We start from the raw sequence: 21,754 nt of genomic DNA, 5'->3' as shown, positions 1-21,754 counted from the left end.
TATGTTAATTTCAACTCCATAATTAAAAAATGCATTAAAGTTTAATTGTCATTTTGGTTCATTGCAAAGACAGGTGGTAGGCAAATAAAGTAATGAAGGATGTATGTCATCATATATAATATAAAACTACTTCAGAAAACAGCTAGAGATAAAGTGCAGTACTGTACAGATAAATGATAAGGATATCGTACTAGGGACCATTCAATAATCTTGTACAGCATGGTGGAAGCTATCCTAGAGCCTGATGGAACATACTTTAACATTTTTGTGTCTGGGGAGAAGAGAGAATATCTGGAGTGGGTAGGGTGTTTGATTATGCTGGCTGCTATACTGAGGCAGAGGGAAGTATAGGCAGTGTCTGTGGAGGCTGGTTTCCGTGATGTGCTGAGTTGTGTCCACAACTCACTGCATTTTCTTGCAGTCATGTGTAGAGGAGTTGCCATACCCGGCCAATATGCATTCAGAGAGAATGTTTTCTAAGGTGCATCGTTAAAAATTGTTAAGTGTCGACACAGACAGGATAACTTTCATTTGCCTCCTGAGGAGCAGATGCTTTGGTGGGCTTTCTGTGCTGTGATGCTGTGGCATCTTTATGGTTATAGGAAAAACAACAATCAACTCAGACACATTCTACCTTCCTAAATTTTTGATTTCAATTATTTTTATCCTTCTTTGTACCACATTGCCTTGATACCAGAAAGTTCAAAAGATCAAAGTAAATTTATTATCAAAGTACAGCTATGTCACCACATACAACACTGACATTCATTTTCTTGCAACCGTACTCATTTGGTCTCATAGAATCAAAGACCGCACCCAAAAGGGTGGACAAACAACCCAATCTGCAAAATTATGCAAATACAAAATTTGAATAAGAATACATAAATAAGCGATAATTATTGAGAACGTGAGATGAAAAATCCTTGAAATTAAGTCCATTGATTCTGGCAACAGTTCAACAGTTGCAGGTGGGGCAGGTGAAATAAATCAATTTATACCAATTGGTTTAAAAGCCTGATGGTTGAGGGGTAATAACTGTTGCTGAGCCTGGTGGTGTGAGTCCTGAGGCTCCTGTACCACATTCCTGATGGCAGCAACAAGAAGAGAGTGTGATTGGGTGGTGGGGATCCCTGATGATGGATGCTGCTTTGCTACACAGCACTCTGTGTAGATGTCCTCTAGAGGGGAGGGCTTTACCTTTAATGGACTGAGCCATATTCACTAATTTTTGTAGGACTTTCCATCCAAGGCCATTGCTGCTTCCATACCAGGCTGTGATGACTGGTTGTCAATATAGTCTTCACCATATATCTACAGACATTTGTCAAAGTTTTAGGTGTCATGTTGAATCTTTGCAAACTTGTGAAAAGGTAGAGGCACCGCTTTGCTGTCTTCATAATTGCACTTGTGTGCTGGGTCGAGGACAGGTCCTCGGAAATTATAACAGTGAGGAATTTAAGTTGCTGATCCTCTCCACTGTTGATCCCCTGTTGGTTCATGGACATCCATTATCCCCCTCCTGAAGTTAATATCAGTCTCCCTCCTATATACTGATTTGTCACCACCTTTGGTTTGGTCACGACAGTGGTGTTATCAACAAACTTGTATATGGCATTGGAGTTGTGCTTAGCCACATAGTCATAAGCATAAAGTGATTCCTATATTTAAACAAAACTGTTTTGAAAATGGCCATTAATAACTACTATCTTTTGGGGAGATATTTCATTGTTTTAATTGCTGTTGAATAAAACAGTGCTTATAGCTTTCACCTACAAAAAGATCTAAATTTAAGAGAAGATAGCTCTGCTGTATAAATGCTACATAATTGCTTATTTATTTCAATAACGGTTGCTATAACTGTATTTCTCTACAACAGAAATTTGTCTTTATTCATGATGATCATTGTAACATGAGAGCTGAGATCGTTAAGGTGGCAGGCAATGTATTAAAGTCAGTGGTATTCTCCTTTGATGCAGATAATGAACTTGATGACTTGAAACTCTTAAATGAGTATTTTACAATCTGCTTGTTTAAATTTAATATTGATTATGGTATTACTTAGTTTGATATTTATTTCTAATCATTGTGGCTTGTGTGGATTTTTGGGCACATTTTTCAAAGCATTTGATTAACTTAGTGCTGAAACTTAGTAACAGCAGGAATCATCTATTTGAGTGGGTTGCAGTGGGTCATTTGCTGAGTACATTTGAAAGAGGATTTAAAGGTGAGATTTTGGATATTAAGATATGAAGTTACAAGAGGAATGTAGCATTGAGCTAAAAGGATTAGATGCAATCTTACTGAATGAAAAAACTGACACAAGGAGCCAAGTAGCCTTCTGCTGATTTTGCTGCATATGCTCCCTGCTGACATAAGAAAAAGCTTGCCTGGTGTGGAACTCCAGTTGAAAAATTGCTGAAAAATAAGTTTTCCATCCAAAATAATAGGCTTTGAATTGACCTTATTACTTACATCCTTTATATACATGAGGAGTAAAAATCTTTATATTACATCTCCATCTAAATGTGCAATTATAGTAATTTATAATAAATATTATGTACAACAGGATAGTTAATATAACATAGAAATATAGTTGCATCAGCATAAATTAAGCAGTCTGATGGCCTGGTGGAAGAAGCTGTCCTGGAGCCTGTTAGTCCTGGCTTTTCTAATACAATACCATTTCCCGGATGGTAGCAGCTGGAACAGTTTGTGGTTGGTGTGACTTGGGTCCCCAATGATCCTTCGGGCCCTTTTTATACACCCGTCTTTGTAAATGTCCTGAATAGTGGGAAGTTCACATCTACAGATGCGCTGGGCTGTCTGCACCCCCTTTGCAGAGTCCTGCGATTGAGGGAAGTACAGTTCCCATACCAGGCGGTGGTGCCACCAGTCAGGATACTCTTTTTCTTTTTCCATCTTTTTATTATCATTATTAATAACAAAATAAAATTGATACATAGATAATGAGATTACACACATACATATTTCAACTAACTATAAAAGATTACAAGAGCAATGATTATAGTATAAATGAGTATTCCCACATCATAAATGATACAATATACAAATAGACAAGGCAAACCTAAGTGTATCATAATATAAAAGAAAAAAGAAAAAAAAGAAAACAAATCATTATGCAAAAAACTAATCTAAAAATCTAATAACTAATAGAAGAGAAAAAAAAACAAAAAAAGAGAAAAAGAAAATAAAAAAGAGGGAAAAAAGGGCTGTTTATAATATCTAACAAAAATACAAAATCATCAGTGTCGTCAACTCCAATCCTCTTGACATATATGCAATCAAAACTGGAAAATCAAATAGGCCTGGAACAGGGTCCTATTACATCATATGAAAATATTGAATAAATGGTCTCCATATCTTTTCAAATTTAGTAGGTGTCAAATACACCACTTCTAATTTTTTCTAAATTTAAACATAACATAGTTTGAGAAAGCCAATGAAATACAGTAGGAGGATTAATTTCCTTCCAATTCAACAAAATAGATCTTCTAGCCATTAGTGTAAGAAATGCAATCATTTGACAAGCGGAAGAAGATAAATGAAGTGAGTCCATCATTGGTAAACCAAAAATTGCGGTAATAGGATGGGGTTGTAAATCAATGTTCAATACCGCAGAGCTAATATCAAAAATATCTTTCCAATATTTTTTCAAAAGCGGACACAACCAAAACATATGAGTTAGAGATGCTATTTCAGATTGACATCTATCACAAATAGGATTTATATAGGAATAAAAATGAGCCAATTTATCCTTAGACATATGAGCTTTGTATACAACCTTAAACTGTATTAATGAATGTTTAGCACATATAGATGATGTATTAACTAATTGAAGAATTTTATCCCAATTCTCAATAGGAATAATAATGTTGAGCTCTCTTTCCCAATCACTTTTTGTCTTATAAAGGGGCTCTGAACATATCTTCATAATTATATTATAAAGTTTGGATATAAGCCCTTTCTGAAAGGGGTTTAATTCAAACAAATTCTCCAAAATGCCTGAAGACACAAAGTTTGGAAAAGTAGGAAGTACAGTATTTAAAAAATTCCTAATCTGTAAATATCTAAAAAAAATGAAATCTAGGCAAATTATATTTATTAGATAACTGCTCAAAAGACATAAAACAATTATCCAAAAATAAGTCAGAAAATCGTAGTAATCCTTTAGTCTTCCAAGCCAAATAAGCTTGGTCTATAATTGAAGGGTGGAAAAAACAATTGGATACAATAGGAATATTTAGAACAAACTGAGTCAACCCAAAAAATTTCCGAAATTGAACCCATATACGTAAAGTATGTTTAACTATCGGGTTGTCAATTCGTTTCGGCAATTTAGAAAGAGAAAAAGGGAGAGAAGACCCCAAAATAGAACCCAGTGCAAAACCTGGTACCGATTTAATTTCCAGGCTCACCCAATGAGGGCTAAAAGATCCATCCCAATCTTTCAACCAACATATCAAATATCTGATATTAACTGCCCAATAACAAAATCTAAAATTAGGCAATGCTAATTCACCTTTCTTCTTTGCCTTCTGTAAGTATATTTTACCTAACCTAGGATTTTTATTCTGCCAAATATATGAGGAAATTTTTGAATCAACATTAGTAAAAAAAAGATTTCGGAATAAAAATTGGTACCGCTTGAAAAATATATAAGAACTTAGGTAAAATAACCATCTTAATAGTGTTAATTCGACCTATTAGAGATAAAGATAATGGTGACCACTTAGTAAACAAGCACTTAATCTGATCAATTAAGGGTACAAAATTAACCTTAAATAAGTCTTTGTGGTTTTTTGCGATTTTAATCCCTAAGTAAATAAAAGAATCATTAACTAATTTAAAAGGTAAGTTTCCATAAATTGGGACCTGTCTATTTAAAGGAAACAATTCACTCGTATTAAGATTTAACTTATACCCAGAAAAATCACTAAATTGAGCCAACAATGATAAAACTACAGGAATAGATTTCTCAGGATTGGAAATAAATAACAATAGATCATCAGCATACAAAGATAACTTATGAATATCTGTCCCACGATTAATACGAAGAATATCCTGTGATTCTCTGATAGCAATTGCCAAGGGTTCTAAAGCAATATCAAATAATAGTGGACTAAGAGGACAGCCTTGTCTAGTGCCCTGAAATAAACGAAAAAAGGGAGATCTTTGATTATTAGTGAACACCGAGGCTACTGGGGTATGATAAATCAGTTTAATCCAGGAAATGAATGTTGGACTAAAATTAAACTTCTCCAACACATTAAATAAGTATGGCCATTCAACTCTATCAAATGCTTTCTCCGCATCTAATGAAATAACACATTCTGAAATATTATGTGAAGGAGTATACACAATATTCAATAACCTCCTAACGTTAAAAAAAGAGTAACGATTTTTAATAAAACCGGTTTGATCCTCCGAAATAATTTGGGGTAATACCTTCTCCAATCTGGATGCAAGTAACTTGGAAAAAATCTTCATTTTTATGGATGGAAATCTACATTCAGTAAGGATATTGCTCTATAGGATGCACAATCAGTAGGGTTTTTATCTTTCTTCAATATTAAAGAAATAGAAGCTCTATAAAAAGATTGTGGCAAATTGCCCAATCTAATTGCTTCTTCAAAAACCTTATATAACCAAGGAGAGAGAGTAGCGGAAAAACATTTTAAAAATTCTGCTGTATACCCATCCGGACCAGGTGCTTTCCCTGAATTCATGGAAGAAATAACCCCTTTGATTTCTGCATCAGTCATAGGAGTTTCCAATATTGAAAGATCATCTGGTGATAATCTTGGGAAATTCAATTTCCCAAGAAAATCACACATGGCACTGCAATCCTGAGGAAATTCAGAATGATACAGGGAAGTATAAAAATCTTGAAATGATTTATTTATCTCATTATGGTTAATTGTCAAATCCCCATTTTGTTGACGGATCTTAGTAATTTGACATTAACCAAAGCATTCTTCAATTGACTAGCTAATAGTTTACCCGATTTATCACTATGTATATAAAAATCAGATCTGGACTTCATCAGTTGATTTTCAATCGAAGATGTAAGTAATAAACTACCGTATATTCTGTTTGAAGTTCAACCCTTTGTAAAGCTCCTTACTAGGAGTAATCAAATATTTCTTGTCAATCTCTTTAATTTTATCAACCAATAAAAGAGTTTCCTTCTTTATACGTTTTCTCAGACCAACAGAGTAAGAAATAATCTGCCCACGTATATATGCTTTAAAAGTGTCCCAGAGTGTTCCGTAAGAAATATCTTCCGTGAAGTTGGTTGAGAAGAAGAAATCGATCTGTTCATTCATAAATTTAATAAAGTCCGGATCTTGCAATAGGATAGAATCAAACCGCCATTGTCTAGCATTATGAACTGTGTCCGTAAATTTAATAGAAAGTTTTAATGGAGCATGGTCAGAAATAGCTATACTATCATAATAACAACCATTTACCGAAGGAATCAAACAAGAGTCAATACAAAAATAATCAATTCTCGAATAAGAATGATAAACGTGAGAAAAAAGAAAACTCTTTGTCCTTAGGATGCTGAAATCTCCAAATATCAAAAATTCCATTATCAGTCAAAAAAGAGTTGATACAAGTGGCCGACTTATTGGGTACAGTCTGAGTAGATATAGATTTGTCCATCAAAGGATTTAAACACCAATTAAAATCACCACCCATTATTAACTTATATTCATTTAGATTAGGTAAAGAAGTAAATAAGGACTTAAAAAAATCAGGACAATCCACATTTGGAGCATAGACATTAACCATAGCAACCTTTTTATTAAAAAGTAAACCCGTAATTAACAAAAATCTACCATTCGGATCCAAAAAGATATCATGTTGGACAAATGTAATAGAGGAGTCGATAAAAACTGAAACCCCCTTTACTTTGGCATTCGAATTCGAATGATATTGTTGACCCTGCCAAAACCTAAAAAAGCGATAGTTGTCCTCCTTCCTCACATGAGTTTCTTGTACAAAAATGATATGAGCATTAAGTCTTTGGAATACTTTGAAAATCTTCTTTCGTTTAATCGGATGGTTTAAACCATTAGTATTCCAAGAAACAAAATTAATGGTCTGAGCCATAGTTCTAAAATCAACCCTTTGGTATAAAAAAGGTTAACCAAATTACAAACTCATGCCCCCGGAAGAAGAACAAAAATAAAAAGCGGACCCGGAAGTGACGACATCGCGGACATATTTGTAGTTCAAATTCAGCCCAAATGAAAAAACTAAAAAAAACTGATAGAAAAAATATAGAATTAGAAAAAAGACCACCCCCCTCCCAAACAAGAAAGAGAAAAAAAACCAGAGCCAAAAAAAGGCCTGGAAAAAGCAAAAATGAAACTAACCCTACCCCCATATCAGCGGAAGACCACTCCATATATAAAGGATATATATTAAAAAAAAACACCCAAACTTTAAAAATTATAATCACTATACTAGAACCAAACTTCTTAATATAATTGGTAGTAGAAAAAAGAAGAAACTATAATCACTAAAAACTTATAAATCGGGTTAAAACCCAAACAAACCAAAAAAAATATTTAAACTATGATAAGCGATGCATTGTAGGAAGAAGACCAGAGAAAAAAAAATAGCGCCATCTTAAAAAACACCAAAAATGTTTTATCAAAAAACCACCATCTTAGTAAAAAAGTATTCACCTTCGAAGGAACAGAAAATAGTCAGCGATACAGTATAATGGTTAAAGTGTGTAAAACAAAATGATTAATATGTCGAAAGAACACTTTAACTTGAGTATAAAGCGTAGAGTAAACCTACACCAATAACCAGAAACAAAATCTGGTTTGGAAGATCAAAAACCATCTTACACGATCGAAATCACTCATTCATTCGGCCTGAGAGCTCGTAGCAGTAGGGAAGTTCTCATTCAGAAAACTTCTCGCTTCAAATGTAGAAAAAAAAACCCGGCAAGAAGCGTTTGGTGGAGAGATTCTGAGCTTCGCAGGGTATAAGAGCGCTGGTTTTAAATTTTTCTCATAACATACAGACATCAGCGGTTTAAAAAGAAGCCGTGCCCTCATTACCTCAGGACTACAATCTTCTACTAAGCGGAAATTGTGAACTTGAAATTTAATCATTCCTACACGTTGAGCCATGCGAATAAGTTGCTCTTTAACATGTACTTTATGGAACCGGACAATTACAACCGAAGGTTTAGCTGAAGCACTCGGTGATCGATGTATAATTCTATGCACGCGATCAAGTAACGGCGGACTGTCTGGAAAAACAGATGGGAACGCATCCTTTAAAAGTTGAGCAAAATACTCCCTGGGGTCGTCTTTTTCGATACCTTCTGGGAGACCAAGTATACGTAGGTTCTGTCTTCTGGACCGATTCTCAAAGTCAACACTCTTGGCTTTAAGTGTTTCCACCAGTTTAGTAGTCGAAAGTAAGTCCTGTTGCATTTTTTCAATTATCAAACCTCGTTTCCGAGCATCTTCTTGCAGAGATGCGATAAGAACTTGCTGCTGGTTAATTACTGAATCCGTCTTATCCATATAATCTCGAAAAGCCTTTATATCTTGTTTAAAAATTTGTTGTTGTTCATCAAATTTTTTATCCAAAACCTCCATAAACAGTTCATAAGTTAACTCAGTGCGTTGCGGTTGAGCTTGCTTCTTTCCATTACCGTTCGGGTTCCGCCCAGGTTCTCGTCCTTTAGATCTAAGAGCCATTTCTGAGTACATATCTTCAAAAATTCACAATAAACTCTTAACGATAAGTCCAAAAAAATAGCAAGAATCTTTTGGTGTAGGTAAAAATAAGTTGAATAAGGGTGATCAAAGGTTTAAAAAAAGTAAAGGTTATGGAGCGAATCTAAAACAGTACTCACTTCATGAGCGTCTCCCGCTGATCCCAGGATGCTCTCAATCAAGCCCCTATAGAAAGTTCTTAGAATATGGGGGCTCTTACCAAACTTCAACTGTCTGAGGTGAAAGAGGTTCTGTTGTACAAAAAAGTTGGATGAACTCAGCAGGAAGCAGTCAACGTTTCTGGTCGAGACCCTTCGTCAGGACTCAGTGAGTCCTGACATGAGTCCTGACGAAGGGTCTCGACCCGAAACGTTGACTACTTCTTTCAACGGATGCTGCCCGACCTACTGAGTTCATCCAGCTTTTTTGTACGTATTGATTTGACCACAGCATCTGCAGTGTACCTCGTGAGGCTCTGTTGTGCCTTTTTCATCACACAGTCAGTATGTACAGACCATGTAAGATCCTTGGTGATGTTTATAGAAACATAGAAAAACTTAAAGTTGTTCACCCTCTCAACACCAGATCCATTGAAGTCAATAGGGATTAGCCTGGTTCCATTCCTCCTGTAGTTCACAACCAGTTCCTTAGTTTTTGCGACATTGAGGGAGAGGTTGTTTTCTTGACATCACTGTGTCAGAGTAATGACTTCTTCTCTGTAAGCTGCCGCATTATTATTTGAGATTAGGCCAATCAGTGTAGTGTCATTAGCAAATTTAATTAGCAGATTGGAGCTGTGGGTGGCGACACAGTCATCAGAGTACAGGAGAGGGCTTAGTACACAGCTCTGAGGGGCACTTGTGTTGAGGGACAGAGGTGAGGGGCCCACTCTTACCACCTCCTGGCGATCTGACAGGAAGTCCAGGATCTAGCTACACAAGGAAGGATGAAGGCTGAGGTCTCTGAGCTTCTTGTTGAGCCTGGAGGGAATTATGGTATTGAATGTTGAACTGTAATCCAAGAACAGCATTCTCACATAAGTATCCTTCTCCAGGTGTGTAAGGACGGTATGTAGAGCTGTGGCTATTGCGTTGTCTGTCGATCGGTTGCGTAGGTAGGTGAACTGTAGGGGATCCAGTGTGGGTGGCAGCATGCTGCAGATGTAGTCCTTGACCAGCCTTTGCTTATTAAGCATTTTATTATAAGCTTATTATAAGCATTTGCTTATTATTGAGGTATTGCTTATTATTTTGATTTGGTCATGTTGGATGGGCCAGAATCTGTGATGAAACAAGTAAAAAGTAGCTTTGTCAACAGGTACAGCTGTGCTCTCAGGTTTGCCATTCTTCAAGAATGTAAAGACTTTTGAGTGCTTCTAAATATTGTCAAAAGCTTTTGTAAATCAAAAGTAAAGTAAACAAATTAACAAAATAATTTAGCAAAAGTTAAATTATTATTAATTAAGACATTTAAAATGTGAATATTAATATAAATATGTGGATATTCTTTCTTGCCATGATTCATCTGTTAAAATAAATGGGCTTTATGTTTCTGATCAACTTTAACTGTGAACGCTTTAAATCATTCAATATTTCAAATTCACTGAAATTCAGAAGTAAAGATCAAAGATATTACATTATTCAAAAATTTTTAAAAATAACAAATTAGATAATTTACTAAAGTGTAATTAATTCAAAAGCATATGTAAATTGTCAAATACTCGCCCCTTAGCAATTCTACCTCTCCATTCAAATGAATGGAGACACTATTGTGCGAAACAGCTAAGCAATTTGAAACTTCTGCACTTGTTTGGAACTTCTAAGCTTAGTGATAATTCCTTCCAAAATTTCTCCTGTGAAGTAGAAATTTGCCTTTGATGTTTGTTTATTTATTTATACATCTTTCCTGACTGAAGCAATATTGTGGAACTCTTCCTACCCCTGTGTCACATTAAGAATTGGCATTTTGGAGTATACAAGGCTGTATTGATTTAAAATTGCTTCAATTTTGACATTAATGTTTATTTTGTCTATTTGGTTAGTCCAAAGAAAATCGTTTACAAGATTTGTTGGAAGCTAAAGCACTGGCCCTAGCACAGGCTGATCGCTTGATTGCCCAGTATCGTTGTCAAAGAGCCCATGCAGAAGCAGAGGTATGTTGACAGATATATATGGTATAGCCTGATCATAGTTACATCCAGTTATTGTTTCTGGTCTGTACATTGCAATTCAAACAATGAAACTGGTAGAAAAAAAATTACTTTGTCGGGGATAAGCTGACTATGTTGTAAGTTTCATTCAGAAATAAATTTTTATAATTTAGCAGAACGCAATACTATTTTTATGGTTTTTGCAGAGCAAATCCATGTATAGTATAAGAGATGGTTTCTAAATCTATATACACTCAGACCCTGCTTAACGCTGAGGATGTGTTGCTCGGAGGTGGAGTGCTATGTAAATCAGTGTTAAGCAGGGTCATTATAACATTTCATAAATGGACATGTGTGCGTGATTATAAATAAATCAAACCCGAGATATATGACAATATTTTATGTAAACACAATAATTTGTGGAGTAACAAACGCACAAATAGGTCTAATCTGCACATCAGTGGAGCAGCAATACATTGCAGTAGCGGCGCAGGGAATCGGGTGGTAGCTGCATCTTAGAGGAGGGACCAAGCTGTGGATCCTCCTTTAACTTTGGCTTCTTCTTCAAGTAGGCATCAAGATTTGACAGCCTTTACTTAAGTTTCCTTTCACGAAGCAGTTCTCGGTAGCAGGAAATCATGTTGAGACACCTCTTTGCCTTATTGCTTCGCTCCCAGTCAGGGTCATTATTGATGAACTGGTCCCTGATTTGTGTGATTGTGGTGATGCTAGTGTGAAGGAATTCTGTGGTGAGCTTTCTTGCTGGTGTTGATGGTGCAGTAGCCTTTGTTTTGTCTGCATTTTTATACTTTTTCTGATTGTCGAGGTAGCCAATTTCAAAGAGGCACTAACATAAACCTGATGCTCACCATTTACAAAACTAATGCTTTTCCTTGACATCTTAAATGTACTACCCTCACTTGAAGTTGCAGAGCATTTTTCAGACATTATGGGTGGAAAAAAAATGGAATAAATGGCGAGGGTGCAAGAATGTTGCGGAGAAGATGGCGGCATGACGCAGCGCGCGCAGCCTCTCTGGAGAATGGATATCTGTTCCGTGCAAAGTAGGGATCCGTGCACAATCCTGATTTGATGGAGACTTCGCTGCCACTGTTACTGTGCGGTCTGGAATCTCCGGAGGAGAAGGTCTCCGAGACCTCGGCTTTGCTTGTTTCGGCGGCTGGGACGAGGTCGATGGCGCTCGGGAGGCTGGTCGGAGGCTCGAAGTTTTCGGAAGGACTCAGAGTCTGCTGTCGTCGGGTGCTTCTGAGCCATTAATTATTAGTGCCTGGAAGTTTATGGCAGGGAGAGTTTCTCCCTTTGCTGCCTGATATCATCGGGACTATTGGAGTCGATTGGGACTTTGAGAACTTTTTAAAAACCGCGTCCATGGTCTGCGTTGATGGAATTACAGTATTGCTTTGCACTGCTGTAACTATATGCTATAATTATGTGGTTTTGTCAGTGTGAGTCTTGGTTTGTCCTTTATTTTGTGATATCACTCTGGAGGAACATTGTATCATTTATTAATGCATGCATTTCTAAATGACGTTAAACGAGGGCTGAGTGTCCTTGTAATGTAATGTTTACACTCGTGGGGGAGGCAGAGGACTACTAATATGTGATTGGCTGTGAGTAGCTCAGAGTATATGTAAAGCACTCTCATTGGCTGATTGAATGTTTACTGTATTGGTGGCCGCTGTTGAGAAATTTTAAGTGTTGTTTAGAATTATTTTTTGTCATTTAAAAAAAATGAAAAAAAGAATTTGTAATGCTATAGTTAAGATTTTCACTGCTATGCTGTGTGTGTTTCATTTTAGCAGTTCTGTAAGAGCAGTCTGTTCTGCTTTCAGCCTGAAATAAGGTTGGAGCTGAAAAAAGGGCCTTTGTTGTTCAGGATGGGGAATTGGGAGAAGGTTCTAAAGAATGTTGGACAGAGAGGTTTTTGTCACAGACACTGGTGTGGATCGAGGTCTTTTAGGCAGGAGCTGGGAGAAGACAGGAGAGAAGATGGCTGAAGATGCCATCCCTGTTGCACAAGGTGCTTTGTGCAGATTTCAAGGAGGAAGGAACAATACTCCTGCCTGTGGGAGGAGGCCCATTTGTTCAGGATGGATTTCAAACAACATTTTGAAGGTTGTGTGTGCTTTCACGCAGACCAAGGTCCAGCATGTAAGCTAAAGACAACTCCAAGATGATCTCCAACTTATATGTACATTTGACTATTTAATTATGATGGCCCTTTTGTATTTTCTCTTTCTTTTCTTTAATAAATGGTTAAATTAACATTCATAAATATACTTTCTTTATAATTGCATGCAGTGTACAGTCTGTTATTTCTTACAACTGGGCGATTGCATGGGAGCAGTAAGTTACACAGTATTCACACAAATCAAGGTTCGATGAGTGAGACATCCCAACCTCATGGATTTGGCAGGATCCAAGTCATATCTACCCTAGACGTATGGGGTCTGAGAAAGGTGGTTTTCTCACCACTGAGTCAGGTGCCTATTGGCAAGAGGCTAACGAACCACATCTATAGAGATGCCTAGTAAAAAGGGTTTTCATTGTGGGGGTTATTGACCCAGATTGAATTTGTTAAATACTGTGTGATTGCTCTAAGAATTGATTGTGTTTAAGCCTGTGTTAAACTATTGTTGGGGAAAGTGATTAAGGTACATGTTTATGGATGCCTCAGGGATTAAGCCTTGATGTGATTCAAAGAGACTACCCATAACTAAGGATTGTGTTCTGAGCAGCGTGGATATCTGTGGCCCAGATAATTTGTTGATTAGGATTTTAAGTACCGTTAAGTTATTAGGGAAAGTTGCGATCATGGAACAGCAGCTTGAGCAAACAGTGGGCAAAGATGTTGTTTTAGTTCATGACGGGAGTGGATCTCCCAGGTATCATTGGTGTCCCAGGAGAGTTGGGGCCATCGGCTGTCCATACTTTCAGAGAAGAGATGAGTATAGGTGTGGGTGCCAATTTGGGAATCAAGTTTCCAGTAGCTGAGGGCAGAGACTTTAAAAAGAAAAGGTGCTATCATTTCTGTGGAGTGAAGGAAGGGAGTTGTCTGATGTAAAAGGTGTAATTGAGTCCTTCAGAGGTTGAGTTAAATTCTGAGCTCATTTTGGCTATTACATCACTGGTTATTACATCACATCATGCAGGAGTATATCTGTGGAGAACCAAAGTTATTGTAGGCTGGGAGTATTCTCTGGGATCAAACCCACACCCGATGGGGAAGAAGAATATGAGGTTTGGGCTGAGCAGACATCTCAGTTACTGGATGAATGGCAGTGCTCAGATAATATGAAACAATAGAAACTGGTAGAGTGCGTAAAGGGGCTAGTGGCTGATATAGTGAGGTGCTTCAAGGCAGAAAATCCATTAGCCATGTCAGTTAATTATTTGCAAACTCATGAAGATGCTTTTGGCACTGCTGGAAATGTAGCCAATCTTGGGATGAAGTTTAGGGACACATTTCAGGAGGAAGGAGAGAAGTTGGTTGGCTACATTTTCAGGTTGGAGAAACTGAAAAAAAACATTGTTTGTGCCACAAAGGGGGCATTGAATTGTCTGAAAGAAATTACTTGAGGATGGAGCACGTTGTGAAGGGCGTGTTGTCACATGACACATGCTCTATGTATTTGAGGCCACAAGATGCGCCCTCCTCCATCTTTTACTGAATTACTCAGAGAATTAGAGAGTAGGAAAACATGATAGAGGAGCAGGAGGCCCCTGTCAGCAGGGAAAAGTCCTCATTAATACCCTCTGTTGCTAAAGTGACCCCTGATCCAACTCAAGCGGGGATTTTGCAGGATGTCGTGAAAGATCTGAGTGCCGAGGTATTTCGAATAATATCAGTTGGTGCTGCCACCAGGCATGACAAGGCCAATGGGAAGCCGAACCCACTGGTGGGACATACCAAGGCGAGGGCTGATACTGAGCGTGGTCCCTTGACCAGGGAAGTGACCGGTATTTTCTGTTTCATTTCAAGCAGGAGTATGAAGGGCAGGATCAAACAGAGAAGAAAAGAGGTAAAACTACAGAGGGATCCAGTAAAGGAATGGGTTAAGATTTTTACTGCTATGCTGTAGTTACTTCAATTTAGCAGTTCTTTCAGAATAGTCTGTTCTGCTTTCAGGCTGCTTGGGTTTGAGCTAAGATAAGGGGCTTTGTTGGTCAACTTGGGAATGTTGTGTCAACCAATCAGGATGGTGGAATTGGGAGGTAGATCTAGAGAATGCTGGGCAGAGAGGATTTTGTGACCGACACTGATGTGGGTAGAGGTCTTTGGCGGGAGCTGGGAGAAGACAGGAGGGAAGCTGGTTGAGGATGTTGTCCCTGGTGCACAAGTTGCTTTGTGCAAATGAATGTTTTCAAGGAGGAAAGACCAATATTACTGTGAGGGAGTCCGTTTGTTTGACATGGATTTTGAGCAACATTCGGAAGGTGGTGTGTGCATGAGTTAAAAACAACTTCAAGGTGAGCTCTAACTTAAGTGTACCTTTGACCTTTTAATTATCATGGGCCCTTTTAGTTTTCTTTAATAACGGTTTGGTTAAGTTAACATTCATAAATGTACTTTATAATTGTATGCAGTGTAGGAGCTGTTATTTCTTGCCACTGGGCGATCACAGAGAGCAATTTGGCAGGATCCAAGTCATATTTACCCTTGACATAAGGAGACTGAGAAAGTTGGTTTCTTACCGCTGAGTCTGGTGGCTGTTAGCGAGGGGCTAACGAGCTGCATCTCTAGAGACACCCAGTAAAAAGAGGTTTCAAATTAAATAACTGTGTTGTAATGAATCAGTGCTGTGTGGGGTAGCATAATGCAGAGTCTGAGTATACAGTAGATTTCGGTTAATTGGGATAGTGGTTTATTTGGGACAACTCTTAAAGTACAACAACAAATTGAGAAAGTAGTCGGGATTCCCTTTGTTTATTTGGGACAATGTTCCACTTATTTGGGCCAGGAGCAATGCTGAACATATTTTAACTAGCATCAGTCATGCACATTGTGTGTCTGTTAGACACTTAGAATGAACAGTTTTTAGACAGTGTTTGTGTTCAAAAAACAATGAATTTTGTCACTGGATAGTTGGTAAGAAATGAGCAGTAAAATTCAGAACTGTTTTATATACTGTCCTTTCAAGAATACGACTTGGAGATGTCAGACATGGCCAGGAGTGAAAATTAAACAATTTCACTACTTTAACAAGTTAAGGAAGGACTACGAAGAATTTGAAGGTATCAACAATCATCTTGAATGTTATTTTTGGTCCCCACTGCTCTCACCAGTTAGTCCAAGTAGCTGTTTAAGTGTGATAGCAGCCACACCCTGGTAGACCACTTTGACAGGCAAGCAAAGCCAGGTGAAGGTAGCTGGCAGGTCTCATACTCCAGTGAGATAGAGACATACCCGTCCTAGAATGGGAAGTCAATTCTGGCGGACTGGGCCAGTGAGATCCGGTAACCAAGAAGGCGGTTCTGCAATGTTGCATGGAGAGTGAAGAGCATGAAGAAGCATAAGAAGTCATAGTCATCCACTGCAGACAGGAAAGACCCCAGTTATGACATCTACTTGTCCCAGTGGACTCAGATTTCCGAGGTCAAGAGAGTGGAACTGCCCAGTGCAGTGGCTTTTCCACTTTTAAAAATTTTCCTGCACAGGTTTCCTGTCAAAATCATGTATGCTGGACAACCACCAGTAGCACTGGTAGTGTTCTAATTTGTTCTGAATTTCATTTAAATACCTAATTGTTAGTCAGTTAAATGGTAGTTTGTCTTTTTTTTATATACCTTTTTAATTATTTCCATGAAACTTCAGCTAATAGGGGCAGCTGCTTAATTTGGCTAAAATGTACTGGTCTTGATGTGTCCCAATTAACTGGAATCCACTGTATTGAGTAACAAATGAAGGAATAAGCTATATTAGATTTGGTATTGTTTAATACAAAATAGTTAATTAATAATCTGGCCTTTGCTTTTTTATATAAATGTTGAAAGTGATTTAGTTCATTTTTCAGTGGTTTGATCAGGGCACGACAGCGCAAGCATGTGGACGTCAGCCAGTGAAAACAACGGAAAGAGTTTAAAAGCAAGAAGAGTTTAAAAGGAGAAGGTTATTTTTCAGCAGTTTGATTGGGGCACGACTGTGCAAGTGCGTGGAGTCAGCCAGTGAGAACAGCGAGAAGAGTTTAAAAGGAGACAGCTTTATAGAGGGCATCAGAGGAGCAGGCGACAGAATAGACGGAGACAGAGTAGGAAGGTTTTGGCTCAAGGGGGTTTTGGCAATAACAGGTTGAGGCGTGGTACCTTGCCTGTGTAGAATACAGACAGGAAGAGTGTGTGTGAAGCCGGTGTTCTGTGCCCAGTGTCAGATGTAGGAAGTCCCAGTCTCCTGGACGGCCACATCTGTGTCAGGTGTGTCGAGCTGCAGCTCCTAAGGCAGGGGTCACCAACCTTTTTTGCACTGCGGTCTGGTTTAATATTGACAATATTCTTGCGGATCAGCCGACGGAGGCAGGGGAGGGGGGTGTTAATCACGACCGGAATACAGCGATACTTGAAGGGGGTTCCTTATGTCCAGTCTATTCCACAATTTAGTTTTCGTGGTTCTCAGCACTTGCTTCTGTCCTGCTTGCTCACGTTTTTTCTGCTCAAAAAACTCAATGGGTTTGTCTTTAAGTGCAGGGTGCTTGGACTCAAGGTACCGAAGCAGTTTTGAGGGCTTCATTCCCTCATTAGACAGCCTCTGGGCCAGAACTCCAGCCTCCCGCCCACCCTCCGCCAGACACCTTGGCCAGGTGCGGCTGGTCGTGGGTGGGGTGAGAGGACAAGGTCAGGGCCGGAGGTCCCTGTGGCAGTCACAGTCCGGAGAGCGAGGAGGAGTGTGACAGGGTGTGCGCCCGTCCCCCCTTGTAGGTAGGTAGGATCTATCGGCCGACAAAAGTTTGACTTGAGGGATGACTTTCAGTAGACCACAGTGAGGTAGCTGTTCCGCTACTTAGGAAACCCTGAGCTCGAATTAGGTCGTCTGTGAATATTTTAGCACCGGGTTCCCCACGAACGTTCAGTGTGCTAAACAGGTTTAGAGGCGGCGCCCATCTGACCATGCTGCAGGCCAGTAGCAATGGCACTTCTCGCCAGCTGTGCAAGGCCAACCATTGATCCCTGGCGCGAAGGTATCACTGCATTTAGGTGACTGATGACCTCGCGTGCGTCCAAGTTCAGCAGTGGGCGTGACAATGAGGAAAGGTGCATCTGACTCATATCATTTCATATCGCCAAATCATATCGTTTCCTCGTGGCCCGGTAGCACATGCTTTGCAGTCTGGTGGTTGGGGAACACGGTCCTAAGGGACCATATTAGGGAATTGGAGTTGCAGCTCGATGACCTTCGCCTGGTCAAGGAAAGTGAGGAGGTGATAGAGAGGAGCTATAGGCAGATAGTCACACTGGGGCCTCGGGAGACCGATAAGTGGTAACAGTCAGGAGAGGGAAGGGCAGGAATCAGAGGCTAGAGAGTACCCCTGTCACTGGGGGAAGCAACAGTGGTCGCACCTCTGGCACAGAGTCTGGCTCAGAAAGGTAGGGAAAGGAAGGGGATGGCAGCTTTTATAGGGTATAGTTAGGGGGTCAGACAGGCGATTCTGTGGACGCAGGAAAGAAGCATGGATGGTAGTTTGCCTCCCAGGTGCTAGGGTCCGGGATGTTTCTGATCGCATCCGTGACATTCTGAAGTGGGAAGGAGAACAGCCAGAGGTCGTGGGACATATTGGTACCAATGATATAGGCAGGAAAAGGGAGGAGGTCCTGAAAGCAGACTACAGGGAGTTAGGAAGGAAGTTGAGAAGCAGGACCACAAAGGTAGTCATCTCGGGATTACTGCCTGTGCCATGTGACAGTGAATATCGGAATAGAGCGAGGTGGAGGTTAAATGCGTGGCTGAGGAATTGGAGCAGGGGGCAGGGATTCAGATTTCTGGATCATTGGGACCTCTTTTGGGGCAGGAGTGACCTGTACAAAAAGGACATGTTGCACTTGAATCCCAGGGGGACCAATATCCTGGCAGGGAGGTTTGCTAAGGCTATTGGGGAGAGTTTAAACTATGATTGTTGGGGGGTGGGAACCAAACTGAAGAGACGGAGGAAGAAGCGGTTGGTTCACAAATAGAGAAAGCTTGTAGACAGTGCGAGAGGGAGGATAAGCAGGTGATAGAGAAGGGATGTGCTCAGACTAGTGGTTTGAGATGTGTCTATTTTAATGCAAGCAATATTGTGAACAAAGCGGATGAGCTTAGAGTGTGGATCAGTACTTGGAGCTATGATGTTGTGGCCATTACAGAGACTTGGATGGTCCAGGACCAGGAACAGTTACTTCGAGTACTAGGCTTTAGATATTTCAGAAAGGACAGGGAGAGAAGCAAAAGAGGTGGGGGCGTGGCACTGTTGATCAGAGATAGTGTCACGGCTGCAGAAAAGGAGGAAGACATGGAGAGATTGTCTACAGAGTCTCTGTGGGTGGAAGTTAGGAACAGGAAGGGGTCAATAACTGCTGGGTGTTTTTTATAGACCACCCAATAGTAACAGGGACATCAAGGAGCAGACAGAGACAGATCCTGGAAAAGTGTAATAATAACAGGGTTGTTGTGGTGGGAGATTTTAATTTCCCAAATATCGATTGACATCTCCCTAGAGTCAGGTGTTTAGATGGGGTGGAGTTTGTTAGGTCTGTTCAAGAAGGTTTCTTGACTCAATATGTCGATAAGCCTACAAGAGGTGAGGCTGTACTTGATCTGGTATTGGGAAATGAACCTGGTCAGGTGTCAGATCTCTCAGTGGGAGAGCATTTTGGAGATAGTGATCACAATTCTATCTCCTTTATAATAGCATTGGAGAGAGATAGGAACAGACAAGTTAGGAAAGCGTTTAATTGGAGTAAGGAGAAATATGAGGCTATCAGGCAGGAACTTGGAAACATAAATTGGGAACAAATGTTCTCGGAAATGTACAGAAGAAATGCGGCAAATGTTCAGGGGATATTTGCGTGGAGATCTGCGTAGGTACGTTCCAATGTGTCAGGGAAAGATGGTAGGGTACAGGAACCATGGTGTACAAAGGTTATCAAAAATCTGGTCAAGAAGAAAAGAAGAGGATACGAAAAGTTCTCTTTCGTAGATAGAAGATTATAAGGCTAGCAGGAAGGAACTTAAGAAAAAAATTAGGAGAGTCAGAAGGGGCCATGAGAAGGCCTTGGCAGACAGGATTAAGGAAAATCCCAAGGCATTCTGCAAGTTATATGAAGAGCAAGAGGATAAGAAGTGAGAGAATAGGACCAATCAAGTGTGACAGTGGAAAAGTGTGTATGGAACTAGAGGAGATAGCAGAGGTACTTAATGTGTACTTCGCTTCAGTATTCACTAAGGAAAAGGATCTTGGCAATTGTAGGGATGACTTACCGTGGACTGAAACGCTTGAGCATGCAGATATTAAGAAAGAAGATGTGCTGGGGCTTTTAGAAAGTATCAAGTTGGATAAGTCGCCGGGACCGGATGAGATGAACCCCAGGCTACTGTGGGAGGCGAGGGAGGAGATTCTGAGCCTCTGGTGATGGTCTTTGCATCATCACTGAGGATGGGAGAGGTTCTGGAGGATTGGAGGGTTGTGGATGTTGTTCCATTATTCAAGAAAGGGAGTAGAGATAGCCCAGGAAATTATAGACCAGTGAGTCTTACTTCACTGGTTGGTAAGTTGATGGAGAAGATCCTGAGAGGCAGGATTTATGAACATTTAGAGAAGCATAATATGATTAGGAAAAGTCAGTATGGCTTTGTGAAAGGCAGGTTATGCCTTACGAGCCAGATTGAATTTTTTGAGGATGTGACTAAACACATTGATGGATATAGAGCAGTAGATGTAGTGTATATGGATTTCAGCAAGGCATTTGATGGTACCCCATGCAAAGCTTAGTGAGAAAGTAAGGAGGCATGGGATCCAAGGGGACATTACCTTATGGGTCCAGAATTGGCTTGCACACAGAAGCAAAGAGTGCTTGTAGACATGTCATATTCTGCATGGAGGTCGGTGACCAGTGGTGTGTCTCAAGGATCTGTTCTGGGACCCCTGCTCTTCATGATTTTTATAAATGACCTGGATGAGGAAGTGGAGGGATGAGTTAGTAAGTTTGCTGATGACACAAAGGTTGGGGGTGTTGTGGATAGTGTGGATGGCTGTCAGAGGTTAGAACGGGGCATTAATAGGATGAAAAACTGGGCTGAGAAGTGGCAGATGGAGTTCAACCCAGATAAGTGTGAGGTGGTTCATTTTGGTAGGTCAAATATGATGGCAGAATATAGTATTAATGGTAAGACTCTTGGCAGTGTGGAGGATCAGAGGGATCTTGGGGTCCAAGTCCATAGGACGCTCAAAGCAGCTGCGCAGGTTGATGCTGTGGTTAAGAAAGCATACAGTGTATTGGCCTTCATCAATCGTGGGATTGGGTTTAGGAGCCGAGAGGTAATGTTGCAGCTATATAGGACCCTGGTCAAATCCCACTTGGAGTACTCTGCTCAGTTCTGATCGCCTCACTATAGGAAGACTGTGGAAACCATAGAAAAGGTGCAGAGGAGATTGACAAGGATGTTGCTCTGGATTGGGGAACACGCCTTGTGCAAATAGGTTGAGTGAAGTCAGCCTTTTTTCTTTGGAGCGACGGAGAACGAGAGGTGACCTGATAGAGGTGTATAAGATGATGAGGGGTATTGATCGTGTGGATAGTCAGAGGCCTTTTCCCAGGGCTGAAATGGCTATCATGAGAGGGCACA

At 39.9% G+C, this 21,754-nt stretch overlaps 1 protein-coding gene across 2 annotated transcripts in view; it reads left to right on the top strand.

Annotated features, from left to right (window-relative positions):
- The window catches only part of cip2a (cellular inhibitor of PP2A), a 95,089-nt gene that overhangs the window by 53,570 nt on the left and 19,765 nt on the right, over positions 1 to 21,754 (top strand). For both annotated transcript variants that reach the window (XM_073045295.1, XM_073045296.1), the window contains exon 17: positions 10,813 to 10,923. In XM_073045295.1, coding sequence (XP_072901396.1) covers positions 10,813 to 10,923 — 111 coding nt within the window. The remainder of the gene's footprint in view (positions 1 to 10,812; positions 10,924 to 21,754) is intronic.

The sequence above is a fragment of the Hemitrygon akajei genome, chromosome 5 (assembly GCF_048418815.1).
Source record: "Hemitrygon akajei chromosome 5, sHemAka1.3, whole genome shotgun sequence".
NCBI lineage: Eukaryota > Metazoa > Chordata > Chondrichthyes > Myliobatiformes > Dasyatidae > Hemitrygon > Hemitrygon akajei.
The sequence above is the reverse complement of the archived record's forward strand: the minus strand, read 5'-3'. Positions and strand labels throughout refer to the sequence as shown.